The sequence below is a fragment of the Haemaphysalis longicornis genome, unplaced genomic scaffold, assembly GCF_048455015.1.
Source record: "Haemaphysalis longicornis isolate Haplotype H1 unplaced genomic scaffold, Haemaphysalis longicornis Haplotype H1 scaffold_13, whole genome shotgun sequence".
In the NCBI taxonomy this organism is placed as follows: Eukaryota; Metazoa; Arthropoda; class Arachnida; order Ixodida; family Ixodidae; genus Haemaphysalis; species Haemaphysalis longicornis.
Genome location: NW_027526233.1, coordinates 7,974,724 through 8,002,668, shown reverse-complemented (window position 1 = coordinate 8,002,668; position 27,945 = coordinate 7,974,724). Strand labels below are relative to the sequence as shown.

General features: G+C 48.2%; 1 protein-coding gene across 1 annotated transcript in view; it reads left to right on the top strand.

Annotated features, from left to right (window-relative positions):
* LOC144164325 (lipase member I-like) overlaps positions 1-23,874 on the top strand; it is a 43,275-nt gene extending 19,401 nt beyond the window's left edge. Inside the window, exons 2-4 of the mRNA XM_077694819.1 lie at positions 9,541-9,729; positions 14,478-14,702; positions 23,807-23,874. Of these exons, the coding sequence (XP_077550945.1) occupies positions 9,541-9,729; positions 14,478-14,702; positions 23,807-23,874 (482 nt within the window). The remainder of the gene's footprint in view (positions 1-9,540; positions 9,730-14,477; positions 14,703-23,806) is intronic.
* The last annotated feature ends 4,071 nt before the right edge of the window (positions 23,875-27,945 follow it).

Genomic DNA, 27,945 nt, shown 5'->3' with positions numbered 1-27,945 from the left:
ATGAAAACTAACCCAAAAAAATTCTGGAAAATTATTTCTCCGTCGCCCTTGAGGGAAATGCCTCAGCTTGTCTCGGAATCGGGTTCGAATCGTCGAGAAGTGTCTGACGCTTTCAACTCCTATTTTTGTAGTGTTTTTGAACAGGAGAGTCCAATGCCATCTATAAGCGTTCCCACTAGCCTTGACTTCATCATGCCTTGTATTGTGGTAAACTCCGAGGGAATCATGAAAGCGATCGAGCGATTGCCCACCTACTCAAGCCCAGGTCCTGATGGCATCAGCACGAAATTACTAAAAATCACAAAAGAGTTTTCCGCACTGATTCTTGTACTCATCTTTCAACAGTCTTTAGACACTGGCGTTATTCCTGATGATTGGAAACTAGCCCATGTAGTTCCGATATTCAAATCAGGCGATAAAAACGAGTTCAGCAACTACACACCAATATCCTTAACTTCCGTCGTATGTAAGCTTTTTGAGCACATTCTGTCTTCACAAATAATGAAATACCTTACGAGTAACAACATTTTATACCCAAATCAACACGGTTTCCAGCGCGGACTCTCTTGCGAGACTCAACTGTTTGAGCTAACAACTGATATCCACGACTCTCTACACAAACTTCAACAGACTGATGCTATTTTTATTGATTTCGCCAAAGCGTTCGATCGTGTACAGTGCTCAGCGATTGAAACGCGATACTCGGAGCGCGTGGCTGCCGGTGCTTGTTGCGCCACCGGTGAGCGCTTGTGAAAGCGAGCTGACGCATTGTGGTATACGGTGAGGGTGAGAGCGTTCGTGACGCAGGCTGACTGCATCCGGGAGACAGCCCTTCAGTGTGCGGTTCTTGGCGGCGCCGTAGGGGTGCAACATGTCATGGCTTCAGAACGCTGCGCCTGCGTGCCGTGCGCGCCACGATAACCCATCGCGATAAATGCGCATTCAACTTCTTCATAACGCGCGCGGTGCCAGCTCACCCAGCTTCGCGGGGCGCGGCGCGGCACGCAGGCGCAGCGTTTTGAAGCCAAGGCATGTAGCACCCCTATGGCGCCGCCAAGAACTGCACACTGAAGGGCTGTCTCCCGGATGCAGTCAGCCTGCGTCACGAACGCTCTCACCCTCACCGTATACCACAATGCGTCAGCTCGCTTTCACAAGCGCTCACCGGTGGCGCAACAAGCACCGGCAGCCACGCGCTCCGAGTATCGCGTTTCAATCGCTGAGCACTGTACCTCATAATCGCCTTATTCAGAAAATGGAAAATATTAAGATGGAAAGGAATGTTATAAGGTGGGTTAAAGAATACCTAACTAGTAGACACCAAGCAGTTATTATAGATGACGTACAGTCCTCATTCCAAGTAGTAAAATCTAGGGTTCCTCAGGGGTCAGTGCTTGGCCCCACTCTCTTTTTAATTTACATTAACGACATAGCTGTTGACAATAATTCATCTATTAGGTTATTCGCAGATGACTGCGTACTTTACCGGCGCTTAACTAACCAGTCTAGTTGTATTGAACTTCAAAATGACCTACGAAAATTGGAAAAGTGGTGTGCTGACTGGCAAATGTCTATTAATACTAAAAAAACTAAACTTATGCGCTTTACCACGCGAAATGAAGTAATATTGTTCGACTATACCCTTACTAGCATTACCATTGAGCCTGTAAATTCATTTAAATACTTAGGGGTTCACCTTACCAGCAACCTTTCCTGGAAAGCGCACATTAACTTTATTTTAGCAGATACCTACAGAACGCTCGGTTTTCTCCGTCGTTCTTTACGCCACGCCAATAAGGACACTAAACTGATCGCATATACGTCCATTCTAAGATCAAAAGTTGAATATTCCGCAATAATTTGGGACCCTTATCAATCATACTTGACCAAAAAGCTTGAATCATTGCAAAACAAGAGCGCTCGGTTCATATCAGGTCAGTACACACCTCATTCAAGCATTACACTGATAAAAAGTAACCTCGGCCTACAACTTCTGGAAACAAGGCACAAAATTTCCCGGCTTATATTCTTCCATAAACTTTATCACAATCCTACTCATTTTACTACCTCAAGAATGAAACCCGCACAACACATATCTCTGCGTATCGACCACCCCAACAAAGTGCAGCCGGAATTTTCCCGTACTGACCTACTCCGCCTTTCCTTTCTGCCTTCAACAATCAGTGACTGGAATGCCCTCCCAAAACATATTGCTGTCATCTCAAACCCTGAAAAATTTGCCGAAGAACATACAACATTGTTTTTGTGAGTGTAACAAAAAGATGGTAGTATGCGCCTGCGGTATATTGGTATAACCTATGTAATCTTATTTTTGTGGTTAACTTTGTGTTGTTTGCTTGTTATTATGGTGCTCTGCTATTTTTTAACTGCACTGTATTTTGCACTTGGAGTTTTCTGTTCCATTGTAACATTTTGTTTAAATTCAATCTAAACAGATATTTACCATCTGTATTTTTTTTTTTGACACATGAGTGTACCGTGTGCTTTTGTTATTCCCCCCCTATGTAATGCCCGGAAGGGACTTTAGGGTAATAAAAATGGAAAAAAAATAAAAAAATGGAAAAATCATACTGTAATCGCCCTTCCTAAAACTGTACATTTTGCGTGGTTCAGAAATGTTTTTTTTTGTGGTCGGTTTCATGAAACTTTAGCAAGTACTACGTCATGGTCACTGATGCCAGGGATTGCTGTAATGGATTGAAATAAGGCTTCGGCATTTGAAACCAAGTAGAGTAAAGAGCTGCTTTCGGCGGTTCTTCTGGTGGGAAAATCATCGAATTGGTAAAGACGATGCGTTGCTATAACGTTGCTGAATTCATTGGAAAGAGCAGACTGTCCAGATAACTGTAGACATTTGTCCGCCCCTGAACGTCTCCACGGAAAAAGTCTCCACGGAAATAGATATTAGTATTTAGACCCTCAACTCGCCGTCGAGGAGATCCAGGGCAACATCTACGGCGAGGCGGCGGTATGGGGTGTGGCACGGAAGGCTGATGGGGCTGTGCAGATTACGTTTGCTGTGCCCCTTGCTCTCCCCTGTTTGTGCTGCTGCCTGTGCTGGGTTGTCGGCCGCGGCCAACGCAATGTGCGCGAGGTGGTCGACTGGACCACGTGACAGCCTGCCGCAAGGAAAAACAAAGTTGTGCTCACTATGGCCGAGACCACACCCCACAGCAGTGCCCTCCCTGTACCCCATGCTGCACCAACTGCAGTGGCCCGCACCACGTCACCGACCCCCGCTGAACCCGCTGGCAGCACGAACGCAAGGTGGCCACATACAGGGCACGCACCCTGTCAACTACCTTTGTTGCACCCGCTGGCAGCACGAACGCAAGGTGGCCACAGCCATGGCACGTGCACCGCAGCCAGTCCGCAATGACCGCTTACCGCAGCCAGTCCACAGCTTCACTCCGCACGGAACAGCAACGAAGCTACGTTGAGATGGCCAGGCGACGTTTTAGCCAGCAGCAGGCCAGCCGTCAGTTTCAGCAACCTCCTGCCACCCAGGGACGCCACCAGCGGCAGCAGCCTGCCGCTACCCACGGACGCCAAGTGCAACCACGCAAGCCATCCGGGCGTCCACCTGCCCATCCGTTCGCACAACCAGTGGTGGAGCAGCTCCCTGCAGCTTCAGCTGCAACCGGTAAGGACCAATTGGTGCCCATCCTTCTTGCCCTGGTGCACAGCCTGGTGGGTCACCTGCCTACTGAGGACCCCGGGCGCCTGGCGGCCACTGCTACCATGCCACACCTGTGCCCCCACCCCCGACCTCAAGAATGCCAACAGACCCTGCAGTGCTGGCCAGCGCCCCGCATCTTGCAGTGCAATATGCAACCTCTTGGGGCCTTGCCACGCGGAACTAGTAGAGCAGCTGCTGCGGGAGCACTTTGATGTACTGGCGCTGCAGGAGACAACGTCTTCGGCAGCACCCTACGGCTGCCTGGGTACATGTGCCACGCCAGCTCAACTAGCTGCGGCCTGCGCTCTTGCACCAGCCATCTGTGCCAAGACGCCAGCCACCCACCAGGGAAGTCCCAGGCAGCTGTCTACGTGACGGCTGTGCTCAACAGTGCTCCAGTGCACCTGGCCTCGATTGTGTGTGGCCGCATGGAATACGCCGCTGTCACGGTGTGCATGGGGTCAACGGACACCACCGTGGCCCGTGCTACGTCCGCCCAATGCAGCCCTGGACGCCATAGCTGAGGGGCGGCTACGGGCCCACTTGGACCCGGACGTTGTCGTGTGCGGAGATTTTAACACGAACAACCCAGCCTGGGGCAGCCTCCGCACCACCAGCCGGGGACGAGAGTTGCTGGATGCTACCACAGCCTGCGGCCTGCTCGTGGCCAACAAAGGCAGCACCACCACCTTTACCCACCCTGGTCCCTTAGGCATGGTCCAGCGGTGTCACATTGACGTCACACTGGTGTCCCAACGTTGTGCCTACACCTGGGAAACCATCACTCGCACCTTGGGATCAGACCACTACCCCATTCTGGCCACCCCCAGGAGTGATCGCAGGCGAGCAGACACCAGGGTCTACGCCGTTGCAAACTGGAACAACTACCACAAGGAGATTACAGAGCGTCTGGAGGGCCCAGAGCCTGATTTCCTGGCAACTGTCGTGAAGAGCGCCAACTCGTCCACGGTGCGGGGAGAGAAACCCTTCTACATGGCACCACCGGACCTGAAGCTCCTGAGACTCCGGGCCAGGCGCAACCAGCTGCAACGGCGGGCCATCCAGAGCAGGCATCCGGAAGGCTGCGCGCCCAAAGCCTGCACAGTGCGTCCGGAATACTCTACAGGGCAGGAGGAGATCCAAGCAGTGGCGGAGGCAGAAATGGGAGTCGCTATGCTCCTCCATGGACTCTCGTAGGGATCCGAGAGTCTATGGAGAGTCTTCCGGGCGCTTCTACAGCTTGCCGCCACTAGCCGGCAGCCCCTGCTGGCCTCCGCCATTTCCTTGGGCATCACTGAGAAGCCCTTGGCAGAGCGGCTAGCCGACCAGTTCACCCCACCTCCACCTGCCGCTGAGGCCCTGATGCACCTGTTGCCGGCGGCCGCCCAGAACCAGCAAGTGGTGGCCATTTGCACTGGCGACATCACAGTCCGGGAGCTACGGACCTCCCTGGATCGATGCACCGAGCGCGGAGCGCCCCTGGCATTGATGGGGTGGACATACCAAATGCTCCGAAACCTGGAAATCACCCAGCTGCAGTCGCTTCTACACCTTCTCAACCGGATGTGGAGGTAGGGCAGCCTTCCATCTACTTCGCGGGTGGCAGTAGTCAGGCCGATGCTGAACGTCGCTAAACCACCCACCTTGCCTGCATCGTACCGGCCGGTTTCCCTGACGTCCACCACGGGGAAGCTGATGGAGAACACAATCTTTGCCTGCCTCCAGTGTATTGATCATCGTCGGGGCGTCTCAAAGGAGCAGCAAAGCATCTTTAGTTGCCACCGCTGTACGGCTGACTCCCTGGGAGATGTGGTGTGTCTATGCTAGAGCAGGCCCGCCATGCGAAGGAGGTGGCCTTGTTGCTATTGCTGGATATGAAGTCGGCCCTCGACTCCGTCCTGTACACGGCCATCCTGCAGGCTCTGGACAGCATGGCTTTTTCAGGGCACCTCTGGAGTTACGTGAGGGCATTCCTGACTAACCGGACCCTACGAGTCAGGGTGCGCCGAGAAATGAGCCGCCCAAGAGACGCCAGCTCTAGGGTTCCCCAGGTGAGTGTGCTCAGCCCATTCTATTTGAACCTCTTTCTAACTCCACTCCGGGAGTTAATCCCAGCTGGGCTTGCATTTCGAGTGAGGATGGCTGTCTATGCTGACGACATCGCCATCTGGGCGCAAAGACCAATGAGACTACTCTCCAAGGTGAAGGCGTGTCTCCCGCCATGTCCTGCAGCTGTCCGAGACAAAAAGCAGGCAATGATCTTGCACCCGAGGGGATACAGGGCATGCAAGACGACGCCGCCGCTCACCTTGAAAGGCCAGTTCCTTCCGGTGAAACAGCGCCAAGTATCTTGGGCTTCGGAGGTTTGTAGCAAGAGGTCGACTCCACCCAAGGCCGTCCACCAAGATGTGGCTGCCCTGCTGCAGAACGACGCTGCCGGACGTTTGCACGTGTACACGGATGGGTCCGGGCAACAGTCGACGGGCAGAGCGAGAGCTCCCTGGACGGCCCTAGAACTCGGCACCAGCCGCGTGTGTAGCCTACCCTTTCCTGCCCTATCTACCCACGCAGAGCTGGCTGGACTCCACTTGGCCGCAGACCTACTTCTCAAGCAGGGCACCCAGACCCGGGGAGCCATCATGCTGACTAACTCATGGTCGGCCCCCCTTCGTCGGCATGCCGCCTACCAGCCAGACAGCTCTAGCGGCTACGTTGAGCGGTCGCTGCCGGCCACGCTTTATGCAGTTGAGGCGCAGGGGTGTCTACGGCGACTTTACTGGCTGCCATTGCACGTAACCATCACGGGTAACGAGGTTGCAGACGTCTTGGCCAAGGGTGCTGCTCGCCAGGCAGGGGTTCCAGCCTCCCGGGATGTGGTGTCCTATCACGCTGCAAAGACTATCCTGGCACGAGTGGTGGAGGCCATGCATCAAGTGGCCCGAGTAGTCAGTAGCCAGGCCCCACGGGTCCTACCCGGACTCATTAACAGAGAAGCCCGGACTCTCCTGCTTTGCCTGTGGCTTAACTGCTGCAACTTGGGAGAGCGCTTGCACCACCAAGGCCGCCGGGTGTCCCCCACCTGCGCCGACTGCCCAGTGGCCGATACGCTAGAGCACTTACTGTGCCCTTACCCCCAGCACGACCCCGCGAGGGCGGAACTCCGGGCTGCACTTCAGCGACTCGGTGCCCCAAGCCACAAGCTGGAAGACTTCCTGTTCCCCACGGGACCGGATGCCGTTCGACGGGAGGTCTTCCAGCACCTAGTCAACTTCCCGGTTGTGACAGGACTAGCGCTGCTTTTGTAGCCATCGAGTCATCGACGAAACGAACGCGACATAGACTGTGCCTCACTCTCTTACTGCTCTTCTCCTCCACCTTCTCTTTTCCTACCCTATGGAACCCAAATCCCCTTCCCTGGACCGGGTTGCATAAGGGTGATCTCATCATTAAGTTTAACCATATCGCCAGTCCTTTTCTTTTCGCTCCTTTGTTAATAAATCACCACCACCACCACCATTAGTCCTACAGTTAGGAAGACAAGATGAGAAATAGGAGGTGTCCTGCTAGAAGACGCTGCACCAGGGCGTGAACACGAACGGGGGAGTAATGGCCGTAAGAAGAGAAACGAAAGACAACCTGTGACCATGTCCAGTGGCAAAAAAAATTGTATCGTCCCATGGATCCCGTTAGGAAGGCCAAACTAACAGCGCGGAGATCTTGCAGAAACATGTAACTTGCAGAAACATAGAATAATGCGGCCCCTAAGAAAATATCCCGACAGGAGCCTCTCATATTTTCCAGAAATCCAGTGGTTTTTAGATTGAGCAGTGTCAACCGAGTTCTCCGTGATTTTTTGGGACATTTTTTCCTTGTGCTAGTTTGCGGTGTCCTTGCATACTTAATCCTAGCGCGAAACATGGCACAGACAGAAGAATAACCACAAGACACTACCTGTGCGGTGGTTATTCTTCTGTCTGTCCAGTCTTTCGCGCTGGGATTAGGTATGAACACCTACCAACTCGCCCAACGTGCAAATATCTTTGTATAGTTACCGTATTAGTTACAAGTATGCATAGTGCTCGCAGAAAGGTAGAGGCACAAGGAGAGTAGCTTTCAGCATTTTAGGGCTACAATTTGTAACTTCCAGTTGGCGTGGATGCTATGCGAGTTATACGTCGCACAGGCTTTTTGTTTGTTTATTTTAAGCATTCCGAGCATCTTGTGCCGTAAGAGTCCCCCAAATCACGTCGAATAACGGAGCGACTGGACCCGTTGGCCCCAAAGCGTTCGCAAGTAGTTCTGCTGACGGCTGTGTTATTGGACACTGCATAAAAGGTTCTTCCCATACATTGGTTTTACACTTTACAGACTGCAAACTAAAAAATAAACCCACATTCTTCCGGGCACAAGTCTTGTTTTAACAGAGCGAAGGAATTGCGAAGACCCGCCTTCGTCCTCGACAGTAGCTCCGTAGGAGGGTCGGCAAGCAGCGCACTAGGCAGCTACAAGCCAAGCATGCAAGAGTAAGGGTATTACGAAACATCATTAGAAATCGCAATGAGGGAGCATAGAGTGGGACAGAATTCTGGAAGTGCTTTTCCTAAGAAATAAATTTGCACAAATGCACCCAGAGTGGCCTTTACAAGGCATAGAGGCTACCTGCATCAAATTCCCCAAGTAATCAGAGCTGTTCAAATCAACTCGGTGTTCTTTAAAAAATGGGGGGCTTGCTACTGCCACTTCAGGTTTTTCAGAGGTCTGTTGGAGATCTGTTTGTTTCACTTTCTTTCCTCATTGTTTTTTCTTTTCATTTGACGGTGTGTTTATTGTACGCTGTACGCTGCGGAAAAATTGAACATGGTACCTTGTATTTCATGTTGGGGGGGGGGGGGGCTGATTGTACAGCTTTTTTTCCTTGCCTCCCGCATCTCTAAGGATGAAAAATAAATGAAATATTATTATTATGTTAATATAATATTCAATGCCGTCTCACCTTTGCCGCGACTACAAACGAGCAGAACAGTCCTTTTATGGAGTTAATGCATTCAGAACGGCAGTAAACATGGAATAAACACGATACATACGAAAGGAAATAAACAAGAGAGCAAGATATCGTGCTCTGTTTTCTCTCCCAAATCTCTAAAGCCCACTTTTCGCGTCCATTGCCGTAAGATGCACTTTGGGAACTGCATGTTACCGCAAGTAGAATATTATAGCCCTTTCCCATGAATACATTAAAATATTGCACGGGGTTAGTAGAAGAGGATCTCTCCCTTATTGATCGAATGTATGACATTTTGAATTGCTAAATCACCGCCAACCGAAAGAAACCAAGCGTAGTAATTTTTTGTTCAATAAATACATTCCATACGACAGAAACCGCCTGCAACCATTTTCCCCCTAACCCCTACATCAATGGTTTCCCAGCGCCGTATCATGTGGCGCTGCACTCTCCACACTCAACTTACTCGTACTAAGCAGGCAAAGCATACAACCTACACGTTACGCAACCCGCCTTCGAAGCATGAAGTTAGACATTAACAACAGAAACCGCTATAAATTTTGCGCTGCGTTTTTTGTAATAAATACCAGTCGCCTGATTCACGCAGCCACTTCACATTTTACTTTCCACCCACATCATCACCGGGGAAGCGTGTGGTACCTAGCCATTTTCAGCAGATTGATATCGGGAAAAAATTAAAACCTATCTGAAAAGATAAAAGCTCTCATTTTTGAGCTCCCGCCAAAAATTGTTGTATAATTTCTTGATGAGGCAACAACAAAATAAATTAATATTTCTAAATATAATGGACGTGTGAACCATTCTTCGTACTTTACAGGTCTTGATCCTGCCGGCCCCCTGTTTTCAGGCTCTGGCCTTGAATTAGGGAAAGGCGACGCTGATTTTGTTGATATCATTCACTCAAATGCCGGAGGCTTAGGGAGTTTGCAACTTGGAATAGACACGCCTACTGGAGACGTTGACTTCTTTCCTAACGGAGGGTCATGGCAGCCCGGCTGTCGAATACGTAAGCAACAACTCTCTTTACTAAGAAACAGCCACTAAGAGTTAGAGTTCTTACTGTTGTCACTTTTGAAATAGTAAATGGAAACCGTCAAGCTATCAGGTAACTTTTTAGACACGTATTCCTGCCGGATACATTTGTCAGACTACAAGTCTCTAAAAATTTTAATAAAAGACATTTGCAACCCCTTTAGCTGAAAACGGTGAGTATTTATGTATGTACAGCCAGTAAAACGCTTGTCTATAACAGCGATTTCAACTTCAACCAGCTACATCCGAAAACTGCCGAAACATACTCGTTCCAAACATGTCGGAGGCAAAAGCGAAGGGCTAAGACTTTAGAATTCCGAAGTAGTTTTATTCAAATACCGCTCAAGCGGGGCAGGATAGGGCTGAGAGTACGAACGCTGTGTTATAGACAAGCCTTTTACCGGCTGTACAGGTTACGTTCCACCCATTTAAAAGACATATTTTGGTGAAAAGAACAACAAAAAATGCCTTAACCTTTGCAAACGTACCATGTAAACGACACGCCTCTGCCTAGCTCTGCGCAGTGAATATGTAATTGAGCATGCTCGTTAAGTTGTCATTTCTTGCTTTTTATTTTAGTCCCCTTAAAGGAGCCATGAAGAGAAAATACAACTTCGTTTAATTTGAAAGAACTAGGATTCAATATGTCACTCAGCTCCATTACAGCCACAAAAGATGTATTTTTAACGAAAAAAAGCAAGAAGTATTTAAAAACTGAAATTTTGCGCCACAGTGACGTGTTATGAGCAAGAATGACGTCATACGGGCCAACAATAAAACATAATTTTCAGTGCGTTAACTGCACGTTAGCATTCAAGTGATGCGGTCAAATGGAACTAGAGGCCCCATTACAGACGTCCAGTCATGTGTCGTCGCGACAGGTCAGTTACGCGGCCGCCAATCGCATAAACACGGTTCTGTGAGGTCATAGAAAAGTTGCGGGAAAGTGGCTAGGGGGTCGCGAATGCTTCACACGTTTTTTTTTTCATATCTCCGTTATTTGTTTGAAGATGGCGATAATAATGGTATCATTGTTATCGGGACTAAGCAGTCTTTCTAATAAACTCAACTTGTATTTTGTCTTCATGGCTCCTTTAAAGATAGCACTCAAAGGCAGTTTCGCGTCACCATCAAGGGATTCTACGACGTATCAGCTTCCTAAATAATGTTTCAACGGGCAACTTGGGAACAATCCTGTTGTTTACGAACAATATTTCAGTTATCCAGAAAAATAATGGGCCATACGGTCAATTCTGCCTTAGTAAAATCATAACAGCACGTTTAGTTACGTATTTTTTATTGCTTGATGCGCGATGTGAATCCAAAATGGGATGGGCCGGCCCCTGAGGCTGTGATAAGGTAGAATACTAGACAACCCCTTTTCTGTTAGCAGTGTTATTAAGGTTGCGATAATAGAGAAAATAGAGAAAATTGTCGGTAAATAAAACCTATCCTTGCGATTACCCTCTCGGCTTTGCATTGTGTTAATGTTCGCAGACTTACGTGAGGACCCATTTTAGTATACTTTTATATTGTGATCATGCACCCAGATGATGTGCTTTAGGATTGAGCCTCTAAAAAAGTGAGCCATCAATGCACCATCATGATTTGTTTAGTGTCGCTATATGTGGCTTGCGCTTGCTTCTCCAAAACCCTTGTAGGACGACTGGCACCGGCCGTTGCTATTGTTTACTCAACATTTGGATATGCTACAAGCAACCCAAGCCAACTCTGCCTGCTGCACGGGCATGTTTCGTATTTTCGGTCGCTTCAGTCACTGCTCATCCAGGTATTGAATGTGTTCCTAAAAATGCAACAATTTTTTAATCGCTTTAAAATACTGTTTAAAGAATCCCTCTTGCACAAGTGCGCACTTGGTAAACAATGCCACCGGAAGCGGTACTTTGGTGCATCCACATGCCTAAGGCATCGAAAAATATTTACTTTTAAATCGCATGTGCGACAAAGTAAGGAAGAAATGTATACACGACACTTTAAATAAAATTATTTGTATACTTTAATTTCACACTTTAAATAAAGGCTCACAAAGAAGCGATCGCTCGTTTTCACATTCGCTCCATATTCGTGATGCTCGCTCGCCAAGCCCCCGGCTGGTCGCCATTGGAGAACTGATGTTACAATCTTAGTAAAACTACGTAACCGCATTTTGTATGACTTGGGTTGATGTGTACAGGTGAGTGATTCAACAAACAACCTAATTTACTTGAACAAACTTGGCTTAGAAGATATGCAGCGTCCTCGGAGCATGCAAAAACAAGTCACCACAGCGGAAGGCCCGGGTGGCACGATCGCTGAATAGACAGATGGCTGTACATTTTATTGCAGAAATATTTGCATAAAATGGTGCGTACCACATAAATAAAACGCAAAAACTCCGAACTTCTCATAGCAACATGGCGTGAAAAGTTTTGAGACACGTGGTTGTAGCAACGCTGTAGTCAAAAGGGCACTTTTCTCGGTTCGTAACCCGCTTAGGTCCGCGCCTGCAACCTGTTTGACACCACGATATTTGCAGCAGAGCCGCTCGTGCGCTTCATTATGTGGTATCCCGTTAACCCAAGCAAATGCCAAACATGACAACTACTTAAAGGCATTCACTCACTAGGCATTCGGTCCGACCAATAACCAATATCGCATTTTTGTAGTAGTTTGCTTTTTAGTGGACGGGATGAGTTTTAACGCGGTATGCTGCCATTATCAGGAGGTTTTGCGAATAGTACGCCCGTATGCGTTAACTGCCTTCCCGGGAAAATGAGCTTATTTGAAACAAGCGGGAGATTTGTTTTTGACTTAGGGGCAATCCCGCCGATAAGTAAGCACATCAGCAGCGCGAACCTCCCAAGTGTCTGTACGAAGGTAAAAGAAAAGGTCCAAAGATTTTCTGTACGGCACTCTGCATGGTCTGCATGAGTTGATATGGCTGTTTTATGCCTGAATGGGAGAATACCAGGAATAAAAGTCTGTAGGACCATATCAGAGACCTACCGGTCACAGAAGTTTCTGCATGCCGCTATATCACCCTTCTCCGGAACCAATACGTATTGAATGTGTGATATACGAAGAAAAACATAAAAAAGAAACTGTCTTTCCCTTAGACGAGCTCTATAAGGGTCAAAAGCTCATACATTTGCTTATTTATAACCTCTACAACACCCAATATTTCAACTCTACCTTTTGATAGCGCAGTTTGATATGTTGTGCTCATAGTATTGCAATGTATACGTGTCAGCATTGACAGTGTTTTCGGCTTTTATAGAAGTCTCCGAGCTTTGGTATGATGTTTTACATTATTTTAATGGGTCCGATAACGTCCAATGAACACGTTGATAGAGAGAAATTAAAGGACTACAGAAAATGCACACACATTTTTTACAGTATCAATCCATAAATATGGGATTGGTCGCATGTTTTCAAGGAAAGACCAAAACACTGCTCGTGTATTTGCTTCATGCTAAAAATAAGGCCATTAAACGCTTTTTGCCGCGATGAAGGAAACCATCTGCTTTGTCTAATAAAGTCGATTAGTTACGTTCGATCTATTCAATATTCTTGGTGTTGGTCCAAGCCGTGTGCTGAGGACGCAATTGCAAAATCGCCGCCGTTTTTGCAGTGTTACTGTTGTTTATTAGAAGAGACGGTACAAATCTCCACATCGCAGCGCGTTTCTTCAGACGTGCACTCTGCAGTGTTAAAATGAAAGCTCTAGAGGACATTTTCTAACAAAAATTTCAAAAACATAGCTCGAACAAATGCATTTTATTAGATGAAACAGCATTCAAGCACTTCAGCACTACGTCGCTTTATTTAACCCCGAATAATATACGACATAATAGAAGATCATGTCATCGGTGCTCCAGAAAAAAAGTATTCCTACCAATCTTTTCAATAATGTGGGTGGTAGTGTAATTACCTTGGAGGATTCTTGAGTTTGTTCTGCAGGAACTTGAACTTTGTTTAGTTTATTTTAACGCAATTATCATCAGCGATATAGACAGTCATCAGCGCTTAGACAGTCATCAGCCCTCTATTCTCTGCGGCTAACATATGGCGCTATGTAGGCCCTGTCATCATGGAACTTGCGCCAATCCTTCAAGAATGTTATGAACGAAGTGTCCTGGATACAAAAGTAGTAAACACGACTTTTTCCTGCTTCGTGCTGCGCGCAAAAGCGTGGGAAGTCGGATTACTTCTTTTTTACATTATTTCTCCACCTACGTACTCTACAAGACCCTTTATACTGGAAGTGACAGAAGAAACAGCGTATTTCTCGATAATTTAAAAAAATATATGTGCTTTTGCTACAACACCCGTATATTGGAAATCACAGATGAAACAAAAAGTATTTCTCGGTACTTAAAAAAATTATATGTTTTTTATGTTATGGTACAATCAACGCTAGCTTTCAAACTTAGCGTAAACAAGTCAAGCTTTATTTTTAGATCCAACATTTACTGCAAACATAGGAGTGTTCCTTATTATTTTGTTTCCTCCAAGTGCCGCAATTTTCATGATATGCAAAAGCTACTGCGACCATTAATGGATACGTTTACTCAATTTTGTGAATGGTAATTATATCGTCAGGTTACGTTCTTAGTGAGGGCACTAATTGCTGTGATCTTCAATGCAACCATCCTTAAAACGTGGTGAGCACCATTGCGCCTGCCAGCGAAATGACCGTTCTTATAACTTATTCCCTTTCAGCTGTTGGCTGCAGCCACACAAGAGCTGCGTATTTGTTTATAGCATCACTCAATAATACCTCATGTAAGTTCGCATCCCACCCGTGCCCTCTTTATGGTGAGACATCTGAAGGCTGTAACACTACAGAAAGAGAAGGTGAGATGGGATACTACAGCATAAGAAGTCAAGGAAGAGGTAATCAGTACTTAACTACGAACGGGAGTCCTCCATTCTGCAGAAACAAAGGTGAGCTAAATCATCCTACATCCTACAACCAATGACCCTACATTCTAATATTTGTTGTGTGCCTTACAGTAGGCGTTCAGTTGGGAGAAGACAATTTTTTCCGTCCCTTACTTTTTATAGAACTTATGATTCAAAGATGTACGGAAGTACCAGAAGGATACGCACCACTCCATTACGAAGAATAAAGAATAACGGCAATCTATTATTGTACCTGTTGCCTGTTCCAGGGCGCAGAAGAATTCTAATTTAAACAAATAAATTACACAGTTTAAGGGTCGTGACCTGCGTAGCGACTGTTGGCGAATGGATTAAGTATACCCTTTAGGCAATCGGGGCAAGCTTAGTGCAGGGTATTTGAACAATCTTTACGTGCGGGGACGACAGTTTATTTTCAGGTAAACAAGGACTACGTCGGTATGACGGACTGCTTTCACGAACACTAGCAACCTCTCCTTCCTCTGCATCAAGTACCTTCAACTCAATTTGTTGCTCAATCCCTCTAGTCATTTGATGTTGGGGGCCGTGAGTAGACAGGTTAACATCTTCCCCGGTGGAGTTGTACCTCTCCAGGGTAGTCATGGCATGTCGCTGGAATTGTACGGCTTGAGTCGGGCGACGTGAACTGTTTGAGCCCTGCTGCTTGGCCTGCCATTTATGAAAAGCCGTAAGACGACGTAGGTCACACTGCTTATACGATGTAGAGCCGCCAATGGCCCTGTTTAGTGCGCCAGCAGCTTCTCACACAAACCACGCTGGAGGAGGGGGTTCGAAAAGCCACACAGTATCGCCTCTTCTGTACATGTCTCGGTGGCAGCCGTCGTAGCGTAACTTCAAGGGGTCATATAAGGCCTGTGTACGTAACCGAGCGAGTCGACGGGCTTCTTTAGAGAGGTAAAGCGTCTTGGCTACGCAGCGGTCATCATGAAGAGAAAATAGAAAAATCGTCTCCAAAGAGCCCGGCCACACATGCGCATAAAGGAGGCAGAAACGGCTGTATCCTGTGGTCTTGAGCCGGGCGGTATTTTACGCGTACCTAATGAAAGGCAAGATGGCATCCCAGTTTTTGTGTTTGGAATCAACGTACATAGCGATCACGTTGGGAAGTGTCCGATTGGTGTGCTCGGAGAGATCATTTGTTTGCGAATGATATGGGTGACGTGCCGAAACTGAGAGAAGTCGGAGCGGTTGTTCTACAAAATCTGCAGTAAATATGCGGCCACGGTCACGGAAGATGACACCAGGGGGACCATGGTGAAACCAAATGCGGTCCAAAAAGGAGTTTGAGGCCTAGCGTGCAGTATCTGATGTGAGGGCACCTGTATCTGTGTAACTGGAAAGGTGGTCCACGCAAACAATTATCCAACGATTACCTTGCGCTGACCCTGAGAATAGACAAAGCAGGTCGACACCAACTTTCTCGAATGGAGAGTGCGGTGAGTTTACCAGGTGCAGTTGGCCAAGTGGCCTCAACGCAGGAGTATTATGCTGTTCACATCGGGGGCAACTGGCGATGTATCGATCTGCTACCTGACGCATTTTGGGCCGGTAAAATCGCTGGCGCGTGTGGTGAAGCCTCCGTGCAAGTCCCATGTAGCACGCAGTGGCATCATCAAGCATGGTGTGGAGAAGCAAAGTAAACTTTTGGGAACCACAACAAGCAATCGGGAGAGTGTTGGCGAGTAATTCTTTTTGTAAAGTAAGCCGTTGTGCTGAAAGAAGGACAGTGACGTGCGGCGTACAACAGTAATGCTAGACGGAAATCTCCCCTTTGTGCTTTCGTGAGCGTACTGAAGTCGGTGAACTCCGTGGTTACAGCTGCAAGATTTCTGTCGATTTTATCACAATCATTTTATCACAATCACAAACCCGTCTGTTGTTTTGATAGGGAGGCGGGAAACACAGTCTGCGTGAGAATGTTTGTCGCCCGCTCTTCTACGTGACAGTAAAGTTTAATTCCAGAAGACGCAAAGCCCACCCTGCCACGCGGTCAGATGGGCCGCGGAGGTTCACAAGCCAACAGTGAGCCATAGTCCGGAACTACGGTAAAACTACGGCTGTACAGATAAGAACGAAAGCGTTTAGTGGCGAATATGCCTGCCAGGCAGTATTGACTCGTTACCGTGTAGTTACTCTCGCCTTTGCTCAGTGAACGACTGGCATAAGCAATACAAGTTCATGGCCATCATGACGTTGAACAAGCACAGCCCCAATGCCCACTCCGCTAGCGTCCAGGTGAACTTCAGTAGGGTCCAGGCTTTAGAAATGACGCAGTATTTGTCCCGATGTAAGCAGAGACTTCAACTGGCGGAGAGCTTCATTACATTCTGGAGTCCACATGAAAGGGACGTCTTTTTCGAAGCAGGCGCGTTAGGGGAGATGCAACGTCAGCAAATCTGGAAACAAAGCGTCTAAAATTCAACCATACGCCGAGAAAACTCCTTACATTTTTAACAGGCTGTGGTTCTTTGAAGAATGCGACGGGCTTAGACTTGTGCGGATCTGGTCGCACAACAACCATGTAAACCAAAACGCCTAATACCAGAGTTTGGCGCTTGCCGAAACATTTCTTTTTGCTCAATACGAGGCTTGAGGTCGGTATGCAGTAAGCTACAGCAGCTAGGGGTGCATTATGCTTGTCGAAAGTGCCACCGAAAATGACGACATCATCCAGATAGCACATGCATATGCCCCACTTCAGCCCACGCATATCTGTGCCCACGAACCGTTCGAAAGTGGCAGGCGCATTACACAGGCCAAAGGTCATAGTATTAAATTGATTTAACCCATCTGGGGTCACGAAATCGGTCTTTGCTTTGTAATTGGGATGCATAGGAATCTGCAGTATCCGTACCTTAAGCCGATGGAAGAAGAGTAAGAAGCTGTGTAGAGGCAGCCAACGGCGTCGTTACCTCGTGCTAAAGGATATATATACGCTTTTGGTGACAGCATTCACGGGGCCGCAGTCAACATAAAATCGCCAAGAGGCAACTTTCTTCAACAGAATAAAGGGAGCTCCGTAAGGACTTGAAGACTCCAGAATAACGCCTTGCTTCAACGTTTCGCCGACTTGGCCGTTAACTTTGAGATCAGATGGTGACACTCGATAAGATTTATGTCGAATTGGTGTCTGAGCTTGTATTTATGACGTGATGCACCCGGGAGTGGGAAACGAGAGGGCAGAGTGGGTCTGGGAAAAATAAAATACAGCACATTGCCAGAAAAGAATGCTCAACATAGTCTGGCGTTCGTCAGAGCGGAGAGATTTAGCAATCATTTCAATCAACTTGGAGCCCTGCGAGGAAGCATCAAAAAATGAACTGGGACATCAGTCAGTGCAGAAATTGCGGTTGGGGCATATCCATCGTACGATTCAATCTACGTTTCCTGTGGAAGCACAGTGGTTGCGTTCGAGCAGTTCCCTACCTACAATCTGGCACGGCCATCAGCCCCTGGGACGACACCGCGCGGAACCAGCAGCTTCGTTTTGGCTCGTTTAACACATTGAACGAGACTGAAGGGATCGTGGGTGAAGTAACAACAATAACTCTCGCCAAAGCGATGGTACGGCGTAGTCCTCCACTACATAAACAGCGGTGACGTCAGTCAAGTCGTCGATTATGGGTAAAGAAAGATCATCTGGCAGGTGAATTTGTTCATTTGTGCAATCAGTAGTACACCACACTATTTGGAAAACTCGATACCTAATATGGCATGGTGTGTGGAACAGGGAAGCACAGTGAATTCTGGCTTGAACCCCTTTCTACCAAGATGCACACCTGCTAAACAGGTCCCAGGCGGACACAACACTTCACGCCCAACTCCACGAAATGTAACCGGTTGATCCCAATGTAACATCACCTTTCGGTGTAAACTCTGTTTAAAGCTCAAACTCATAACCGAAAGCGTAGATCCAGTGTCCACTAAAGTGCTTATTGAAATTCATCAATTACAGGTTCCGCTTTTTTTCTTTAATCCGAAAACAGGAGGGGGTATTTTCGCAGAAAACTGTGCCGCGACCTTACCCCATCGGCCGCGCCGCCTGCTTTCCCGGCGGCGGCGAGCGACGTCGCGTATAGCGAGGCCACCGTAGGCACTACGTCGGTAGAGCGAGACTCCTGCCAGAAACAAGACAGTTGCGACGAGCTTGGTGGAATGCATCCTGCCTAGGCTGCAGTGGTGACTTCGGAGGTCCGTCCCCACCAAATAATAAAATACGTTCTTATAATGCATTTGAAATACATATTTCTATAGTTAGTAGAGGTGTAAGAGGGTGTTGAAAAACTAAAGCTATTTATTCGGTAATTGGCAATTTTTGTACGTTTCAGAGGTGACATGTACTGATATTTATTATCAGACGCTAGAACGCTACATACGTATTGTCCTACATTGAAGAATCAATCAAGGTTAGTGATTTTATTGTTGATGGGATTTAACGCGCCGACGGAACGCAGGCGATGAGGCGCGCCGTACTGGAGGGCTCCAGAATAATTTCGACCACCTGGTGATCTTTAACGTGCCCCGATATATCGTACACACGGGCGTTCTTACTTGTTGCAAGGATCTTGTCGTAGTTGTGTTTGGTAAAATGCGTCGATGAAGGAATTTGGGTGATCGCCTTGCGGGAGGACAGGTCGAGTGAGAGTGTTACGTTAGAATAGGCGCCACGCCCCTGATAGTGCGGCGTCCCAGTTCGGGTAGAATAAGACCGCAAGGTAAGGAGACAGTCTCCGCTATGATGAAAGCGCTTTCCGGCGCGTAAGATCAGGTGCGGGAGGAGGAAGGCCGTAATGGGGACTGCGAAGGTCCTCCATTTGTTGCCTCCGGGCCTTGCAATTAGTAGCGAGTTCTTCGTTATTCCTGTAGTCCCGGGGCCAGGGTCGGGGGTCACTTGGATTGCGATTAGAAAGAGCGAGTGCATGAGCCCTTTCGTTCCCTACAATTACCCAGTGTCCATGGATACAATACAGGAAGACTTCTAACTGGCTGACACACGCATTTTCAGTTTTCTCTCATGTTAGTACTAATTATGCGCAAGCCTGAAAATAGTCCAAAAATGTAGCCTGCTTTTTTCTAGCAGGCCTACTCCACAAAAAAAAATTGCTAAGTGTGGGGCTGGTAGCGCGTGGTTAACGGCGGCAAGACTTTTGTTTTCAACTTGGGAGATTATCGCAGGGTACGCTGTAATTGTTATGAACACAAAATGTTTAAAAAAAGCTACAGCGAAATTAAAAACAATTCAAATCAAACGTTGCGTTATGCCGTGAACAAAAGTTTAATAAAGAAATTAAAGCCTTTCCAATGAACTTGAAACCGGCCGGAAGTGCAGAGCTGTGATTTGCTATAATGGGCTGTAACGCGTTATCAGCCCACTGCTACCACGCATCACGCCCTTCGCCTCCCTGTCTCACTCGTCTCTTCTTGAAATGGACGGAAGTTTGTCCCATACAATTGAAATATCTGGCCTCCGCAGTGCTCACCTGTCCCCTGCCTAGAGCGGCGGGGGAGGTAGATCTGTTCTATTTCTGCTTGATTTCAACCTGCATGTGCCGGCGCCTTGCTGCGCCATTTGGAAGGCGTCGTTCTTGGCATCCACTTGGTTGGCTTACTATCGTCGAAACGAACCCAACGGGCGTTCTTGACTAAATGAACGCGGGGGCTTCCGGGTATATACACAGATTTTGCCACAAATGGGCCTGTAGTTTTCCTTGCGCTTACCAACGAAGAGAAGTATGACAAGCGCCAGCGGTTCAGTAGTGTCGAACCGTTATGACATACCAACTGCGTGACTTTCGAAGCCATCACTGTACGCCGTGCGACGTTACGTGGGTCCTTTATCTCGCTGGCCACCAGATTCCGCAGTCACTTGATATCGAAGGCTTACTGCGAGAGAGATACGACCAGCTACGACTAGGTGGGACCGTAAAGTGCTCTGCTCTTCAAAATCTCGGGCCATTTCAACTAACGTGAAACATGGGTATGGGCGAAGCATGCAGTGTATCAGTGTATTGAAAAGTTGCAATTCTTTCGCTTGCCACACGGCGCGCGCTGATTGGGTGCCTTAGAGGCACCGGTGAAAGGAGCAATCGCGCGCATGCTGTTGTGGTGAGTTGAACCGCATTTAGGCACTTTGCATGCCCCATAGCCCAGCTCGGGGTAGTTGCAGGATGTAGAAATTTTTGTACTATCACTGCTGCTCCAGCGATTACAGTATCACCATCGATGCCGATAATCATGTAGGCGGCCTGCTCCAGCTGCTTCTTCCTTCTCATAATCGCCATTAAAGCCATTGCGACCAACAATGTCGCCCTTCTTTGCAGGGATGTCTTTGTCCCTTTGCCTTAGATTCCCACAATTGGTGCCGTGGAACCCGGGAATTGAGGTCTGAGACGACGAGCCACTGGACAGCCACCTCATTACGATCACTACTGCTCCGTTTGACCGTACTCTTGGGATCCTCGATGACCTCTATTGCAAGGAAGCTACGGCAGCGAAGCACACTGCTAGAGAAGCTTAAAGGCACCGCACGGAACCTGTAACAGGGCCTTCAGAATGGAAATCTTACCATGCAAATGGATATATCTATTTAGCTCGAGCGGATCGAGTTTATATTCCGACAAGTCCAGAAAATAAACGAGGACATTTATATGGACACCACCAATGACCTCGTCCGAGCGGCAACATCGGCCACGGCACCGTTCAAGGACCGAGTTGTGAAAGTAAGGCAAAGCTTCGTTTTCGGTCACGATGACCTCTTGGATGTGAGTCTTGTATTCTCACTTATGAGACGCGCCCACTGCCTTGCTGAACCGTAGCAACGCGAACGAAACTAGCAGTCTTTGGCTTAACTAACTTTGATGAAGACCGACGAATATGGCTTCAATTTTGGAACCAGTTTCAGACTACGATACATGCTAACCCCGAACTCCGACCTCCGCAGAAATTCTAATATTTAGCCAAACTTCTAACCGGAAAAGCCGCTTCCGCAATATCTCAACTGTCTCCGACAAATCACGGTTACAGGAACGGGATAGCACTACTCAAGAAGAGGTTCGGTAATCAGGCGTTGCTTATGCGAGATCATTTGCAAGCCTTGATTAAATTGAAACCGGTTTCTTCATCCTCCGACGTAGTCGACTGCGAAACCTCTACGACCACGTTGAAGTTCATTGCAGAATCCTAATAGCCCTCGGGACGAGCCCTAGTACATCCTGCTTTATGCTTTATGCTTAGAGAGATTCTGCTCCGGGCGCTACCCCAGATCTGGTGTCGAGATATCAACAGTGGTCAAAGATGGCCATGACAACCACCATGAATGAGGATCGTTTGCCACAAATTGACGTCCACGAGGAGACCTTTGAGCAGTTCATGACTTTTTGGGGGCAAGAACTTGAATGCTTGCCGAAAATAACATCGAATACGTGGGACTACGAGTTAGAAGATATGGATTCTCATCAACAGCATACATGTCCCCAACTGTCGTCCGTAGTATCTCTGCACAGTAATACATCTGGGACGAGAAAATATGTATGTATGAAGTAGTGGGCAGGATCGCGAGGAGAGCTATGAGCCGTGAACACAAACATTCTATTCAAAAGACAATCCAGCGGTCGTGAACCGGAAGCGGGACGAACTATTTACAAGACTCCAAGGGGACTAAGGAACAACTGGCACACTTCAGTGCACTGGAGCAGGCACGGTGCAGTATACTGAAGGACAGGCGGGGCGGTGGCTTGGGCGAGTCGACGCGAGGCGCCTCTGTCGCGAAGCTGATGAGCTGTGTGCGCCGGGGAGCTCCAAACCGGCGTTATGATCCCACGGCGAAGAACGTGGAGGTGCCGATGACTAGCGGTGGGAGGAGATAGTGTAGGCCCGAAACCAGGCCTCGCTGCCCACGCTCCGCGTCGCCGGCACGCCGCTCACTCGTGGGCCGGACACCGGCTTCTCCCGGAGGCTTCCAGGGCTGTCGTCGGGCCTACGCCGCGACGGATGATACACCTTGGAAGGCAGCACCGGTGATGGACCTCGGGCCTGCACCTCGTGGGCGCTGTCCTGCTGCACTCTTGTCTGACCGCTTCCAGATTGCTTTTTTTTCTTCGTCTTCCAAGAGCCCTCTTTTGTTCTTCCACGCATGACCCAGTGTCTTACTGCTCTGAATAAAAAACTTTCGAAGAGAAGAAGGTGCGACTCTCGAGAGAAGGACGCTGCTTTCGTTGTTTGACGCAAGGGTATCTTGCTAGACAATGCAGCAGAAAACTCACCGGCCAACAATGCTCTCGGCGACATGGTTTTTAGATTTACAGGGAAGGCCAAAGGAGGAACGTTTGCGAGGGTGTCGCCATAACTCCAACTCAGCTGATGAACAGACACGAGGGTTCTGTTGGGCTCCCCCAAACGCTAACCGCCAACTTGTCAGGACCGACAGAGGAGTTAAAAGGCAGAATTCTCCTCGACGGAGGCAGTCAACGGAGCTTCATCGCGACGGATGTGTCCAAGAAGCTGGTTTGTGAGTTGGTCGGGAAAGAAACCCTCACTGTAGGAGTATTTGGTGGAAAAGAACTCAAAGAAACTTTCACTGGAGTACGAGTACACTTGCATAGCTTAACAACCAAATATATCGTATTAACAATAGAAGCGCTGGAGTTGAAATCATTCTGAAACCCCTTAATTCCGTCTCCAGATAAAGCTTTCATTGGAGCCTTGTGAGAACAGATCATCGACACTACAATCTCGAGTGTGAGCACGCCGACCACAGCGACATATCTGTCCTACTTGGATCAGACGTTTATCTGCATGTTGTGACTGACAATATTCAATATTTAGGACCCAGACTAACCGCAGCCTAGACAAGGATTTGATATACGGTGCAAAGACTACGACACAAACCTTCAAGTAAAGTTGATTGCTCAAGGGTCGTAGTACTCCAGACGTGCACTGAACAGGCCGAGTTGATACAATCTCTTGATCACATTTTGGTGACAACATATATTCAAAACAAGGAACCAGGACCGAATCATCGAGATGACTCGGTAATGTGCGAACTTGATCAGTTCATGTCGATCCAGGATAGCGATTCGCCGTTACCCTTCCCTGGACAATGAATGCAGACCTTCCCGACAACCCTCCAGTTTCCGAGAAGACGCTCGACCATGTGGGTGTCCCTGCAAGCGGATAGACGTCGAAGACACTGAAAAAATTCTGGCGAAGGCGAACAGGAACTTTGCAGGAAATTTGGCCGTGGCGCGGAAGAGAATAGTCGCACGAACTCCTCCCTCACAGCAAGAACCGCCAAAGGCATCGGACGAGATAGGTTAAGATATAAAACTTCGCTCATAAAGCAATCCGTAGGTTTCTGTATGGACAGATCATAAACCGAGAAGTGCAGCGCCTTTGTCTACGGGAAATAGACTCACCGGTCTTCTAATTGGCGGGGGAAGGTTTAAAAATGTTGGTATCGTCATTGCTCCTCCACCGATTAAATTATCATCATCGATGCCGATCACCACGAAGGCGGCTCACTCGAGCTGCTGCTTCCGTTTTGCAATCGCCTTTAAAACCATTGCATCTACAAGGTCGCCATTTTTTGCACGGTGGTCTTTGTCCCTTGGGCTTAGATTCCCACACAGGGATTGGTGCGAGAGCGGAGGAGGCCCTCCCTGGCGCTAAGTGGGGGGTAAAGAACATTATGGAGGTAATCAAAGGAATTTTTATTTTTCTCTTGTTACAAAAGACGGTACAGAAAACTTGTGGTTACAGTTGGCCATGTTCATACACTCAGTCCGTCCGTTACATTCCATGATGACATCACTCCTTGCTGTTGGCAAACCAGATACTTTCCTCGAAATGAGGCAAGAGCTATCACTGTATGGACAGAAATATCAAATGACACACTTCTTGGTACATGGGTTTTGCACCACGAGGGCAGCTGGTGTCCTGGGGGGGGGGGGGACCTTTTCTTCTCCCTGGCACCCGCTCCCTTTACACAAGATGTTTCATTTACGCTGGGTTTACCTTGCAAGGTACACAAATACAAAGCGTTCGTGGTTTGTTAGCTTTACCACGTATACTCATTTAGCCCACCTTTTATTTTGGGGGGCACCCCAACTTATTGGGTACCTAAAGAAATACCTCTATTTACAGCATGCAATTGAAACTGCCTCTAGCAGTAGCAACACAAGCACGCTGTTTACATTCACAACACGTGACTAACACCTGCAAACACACAAGTACGCGCCTTACATCTGCGAACACATACACTTTCAGTAGAATGAGGCGTCAAGCACCCAGGTTTGGGAGGGACGCCTCCCTGTCCGAGGTGCCTGCGCGTTTTACAAGCCTCCCCTCTTGCTCACGTAAAATGTAACCGGTACATTATTGGAGTGCAAATCAAGTACACTCACTTTTACAAGCCTAGTCCTCGGTGATCACCGGGGCCCCGGCACCATGTAAGTTTGCCTTTTCTTGATACGGCCGATCACCCCCGGTGGGTTCTTGGTGCAACACAAGCTACAGCCGGTTTACGAACAGCTTCGGCTCGTGCTTTGCAATTCGTAAAACCGACACGGAGCGCTACACAAATTTTAAATCATTTTAACTTATTTTAAACCGGTGTTATCCATTTTACTCCTTAGTACGCGCTACGTTGTAGCGTGACGCCCAGGAAAACGAGTGCCGTGGTGTTTCAGTACCGTGACCACATTGAGAATACGACATGAGACGCCGACAGCCCGATCGTGTAGGGGCTTCGCCCCTAAAGATCGTGAACATAAAGCAGACTCTGGGGATAGTGAATATGATTATTATGATAATTAGAGGCCCTCCCCCTGTATCGGGACGTCGGTAATCAGCAACCGACTTGCCTGTTTTATTGTACTAATTTGCCCTACCATTAGGTAATCTTGGCCACTAGGGTTCTTGGCTGTTCATTTTTTTCGTTTCCTTTCTTATTGGTTATTTAAATGGTGAGTATATCTGTACAGTCCGCGAGGACACATGCTTTTTCTTTCTGCTTTGGGACAGCGCACAAGAGACGAGGACGAGACGTCGACGGGACACCGCGCCAAACTAACAGGCGTTTATTGCACAAACTCACTTATATACTTAATTGTGTTACATAGAAGGAGGGAAAGAGGGAAGGGGGTAAGAATACATTCATGTTGAGCCGTCACAGTAGTTCACGTATCACCACGAGAGAAGGCAGCAATTTTGTGTCGGTTAATAGCGCAGAACGGCAGCTGCCGCAAGTGTTTTTCTTAGCATAAATCTCGTTGGCTTCACCGATTTCCCGGAAAAGTTGGTGTTTACTTTTATAAATCATGGAGCATTTTTTCGGGTCAGGATAGCAGCCACAATCTTTAAAATGTGCGCCTAGACGTCCGTTATCTCATTTTCCTACGTTATAGCGATGCTCCCGCAATCTGTCTTTGACACACCTCCCTATTTGTTCTGTATACTTGCACTTGTGTAATGTACGGAATAAGCCATGCCATCGGAGCAAGCCAAGAAGTGGAGGTGACAGTGAGTGACCTCAGGAGGGTTCTTTTTTCGAGAAACAACAAGGAGTTCTGATTGACGTCGAGAACACTGGAGGCCGCACGGCTTTGCCAAATGATTGACCAAATTGGGTCCAGTTTTCAGCCGACCCTATGGATCAGCCACCTAGGGATCCTGTATTCGACAAGATGGCTATGTGGTAAGCCGTGGCGTATACCCGGCATGTACTCCAATGAGGGAGGAACACCGATAAGCGCAGTTTTGAATAAAAAAGGGGAGAACACTGCCCCTCGGGGTGCAGCGGCTACCCTGCAGGTTGTGATCTGTGGCCGCGTCCCACTTTGAGTATTGCCGTACGACCCATGAGAAAATCCCTGATGTACTGGTACATTCTAAGCCCGAAATCAAAGGTAATAAGTTTCGAGAGGATGGCGCCACATCTAACATTGTCAAACGCCTCCTTGAGGTCCAGCGCAAGAATGGTTGTGGGTGAGTTGTGCGTGGCAGCCAGCATTACTTCTTTCTTGAGCTAGAGTGGATGTCTTGTGTAGACAGACGAGGGCAAAAGGCAAACATTGCCGAAAGTAGCTTCTCATGGTCTTGGAAATACGTTTGCATTCTGTTTACAACAATGTATTGTGGCAGTATCCCCAGATATTATGTGAGGGAAATAGCTCGAACGTTATCGGTACTCCGGGGTTTTCCTATCTTACGTATGAGCCTGACTTGCTGTTTTAGTGGTGAAGCTGCTAAGGGACTCCGGCTGGCTGTGTCTCCTGTCGTCATCGTCTTATGTAGTCACGGTACTAAAACGCGGGGACACTCGTTTTTTAACGCTTCGCGCTCGAGCGTTCTTTCTGCGTGGGCAAAAAAGCGCACTAAAAAAACACACTGGACACTCGTTTTCCAACGCCTCGTGCTAGAACGCTTTGTTCTTCAACGACACAAGACATTTAGAGCCAAACTGTATACTTATAGCCCTAACGGTTTCATTTCCGTGGACACGATTACACGTGTACACTGCATGCTTCGCCCCTCCCCAGGTTTAACGTTAGTGGAGATGGCCCGGGATTTTTCATCCCCCTTTAAGTAAGCCCCTCTGCAAGATGTGATTGAGATTATCAGTCAGCTCAAGCAGGGAAGGGGTGTATAGGTTACTCAGGGCGTTGTTTGTAATTTGGTCCGTCCTGGGCGCCGTATTGTGGCGAAGCTTGGCCAGGGTGGCCGTAACTTCGCGCGGATGAATTTCACCGTCCAGGAGTAGGTTTGGGTATGCAAAGTACGGAGGAAGGGGTTTCGCAGGTAAGGTGGGACGATAGCCGGCCGTGAGAGTTGCGAGCAAAATGCGTCTGCCTCCCTGGTATTGATGAATGATTATTGTCATCGTGCATTGATTGATATTTTGTCTTGCTCTTTCCGGGGTGCACAAAAAAGCGCAGCAGCTACCATGGTATGAAAATGACATGGGTGTGACACATTCAGTCGCACAGGGCGAGCCATTTTTGCTTGCACAATAAGCCGGCATAGCGCGCCGCTCTTCTGTGAGCGGCGAAATACGTGCTTACACTTCAAACAAAGCGTTTGTTTCGGCCAGCGTTTAAGTACACTGCGGCGAGCTTCCCACATATGGAAGAGCCGTGCGTCCACGCATGGGGTGCTGGTCGACGTTTCAAGAGATTTTGTATGTATTTGGACATTCTGGCGGCGGAAGATGGATATTCACTCTTGAAGAGCGAAGGGTTGAGGATTTGTC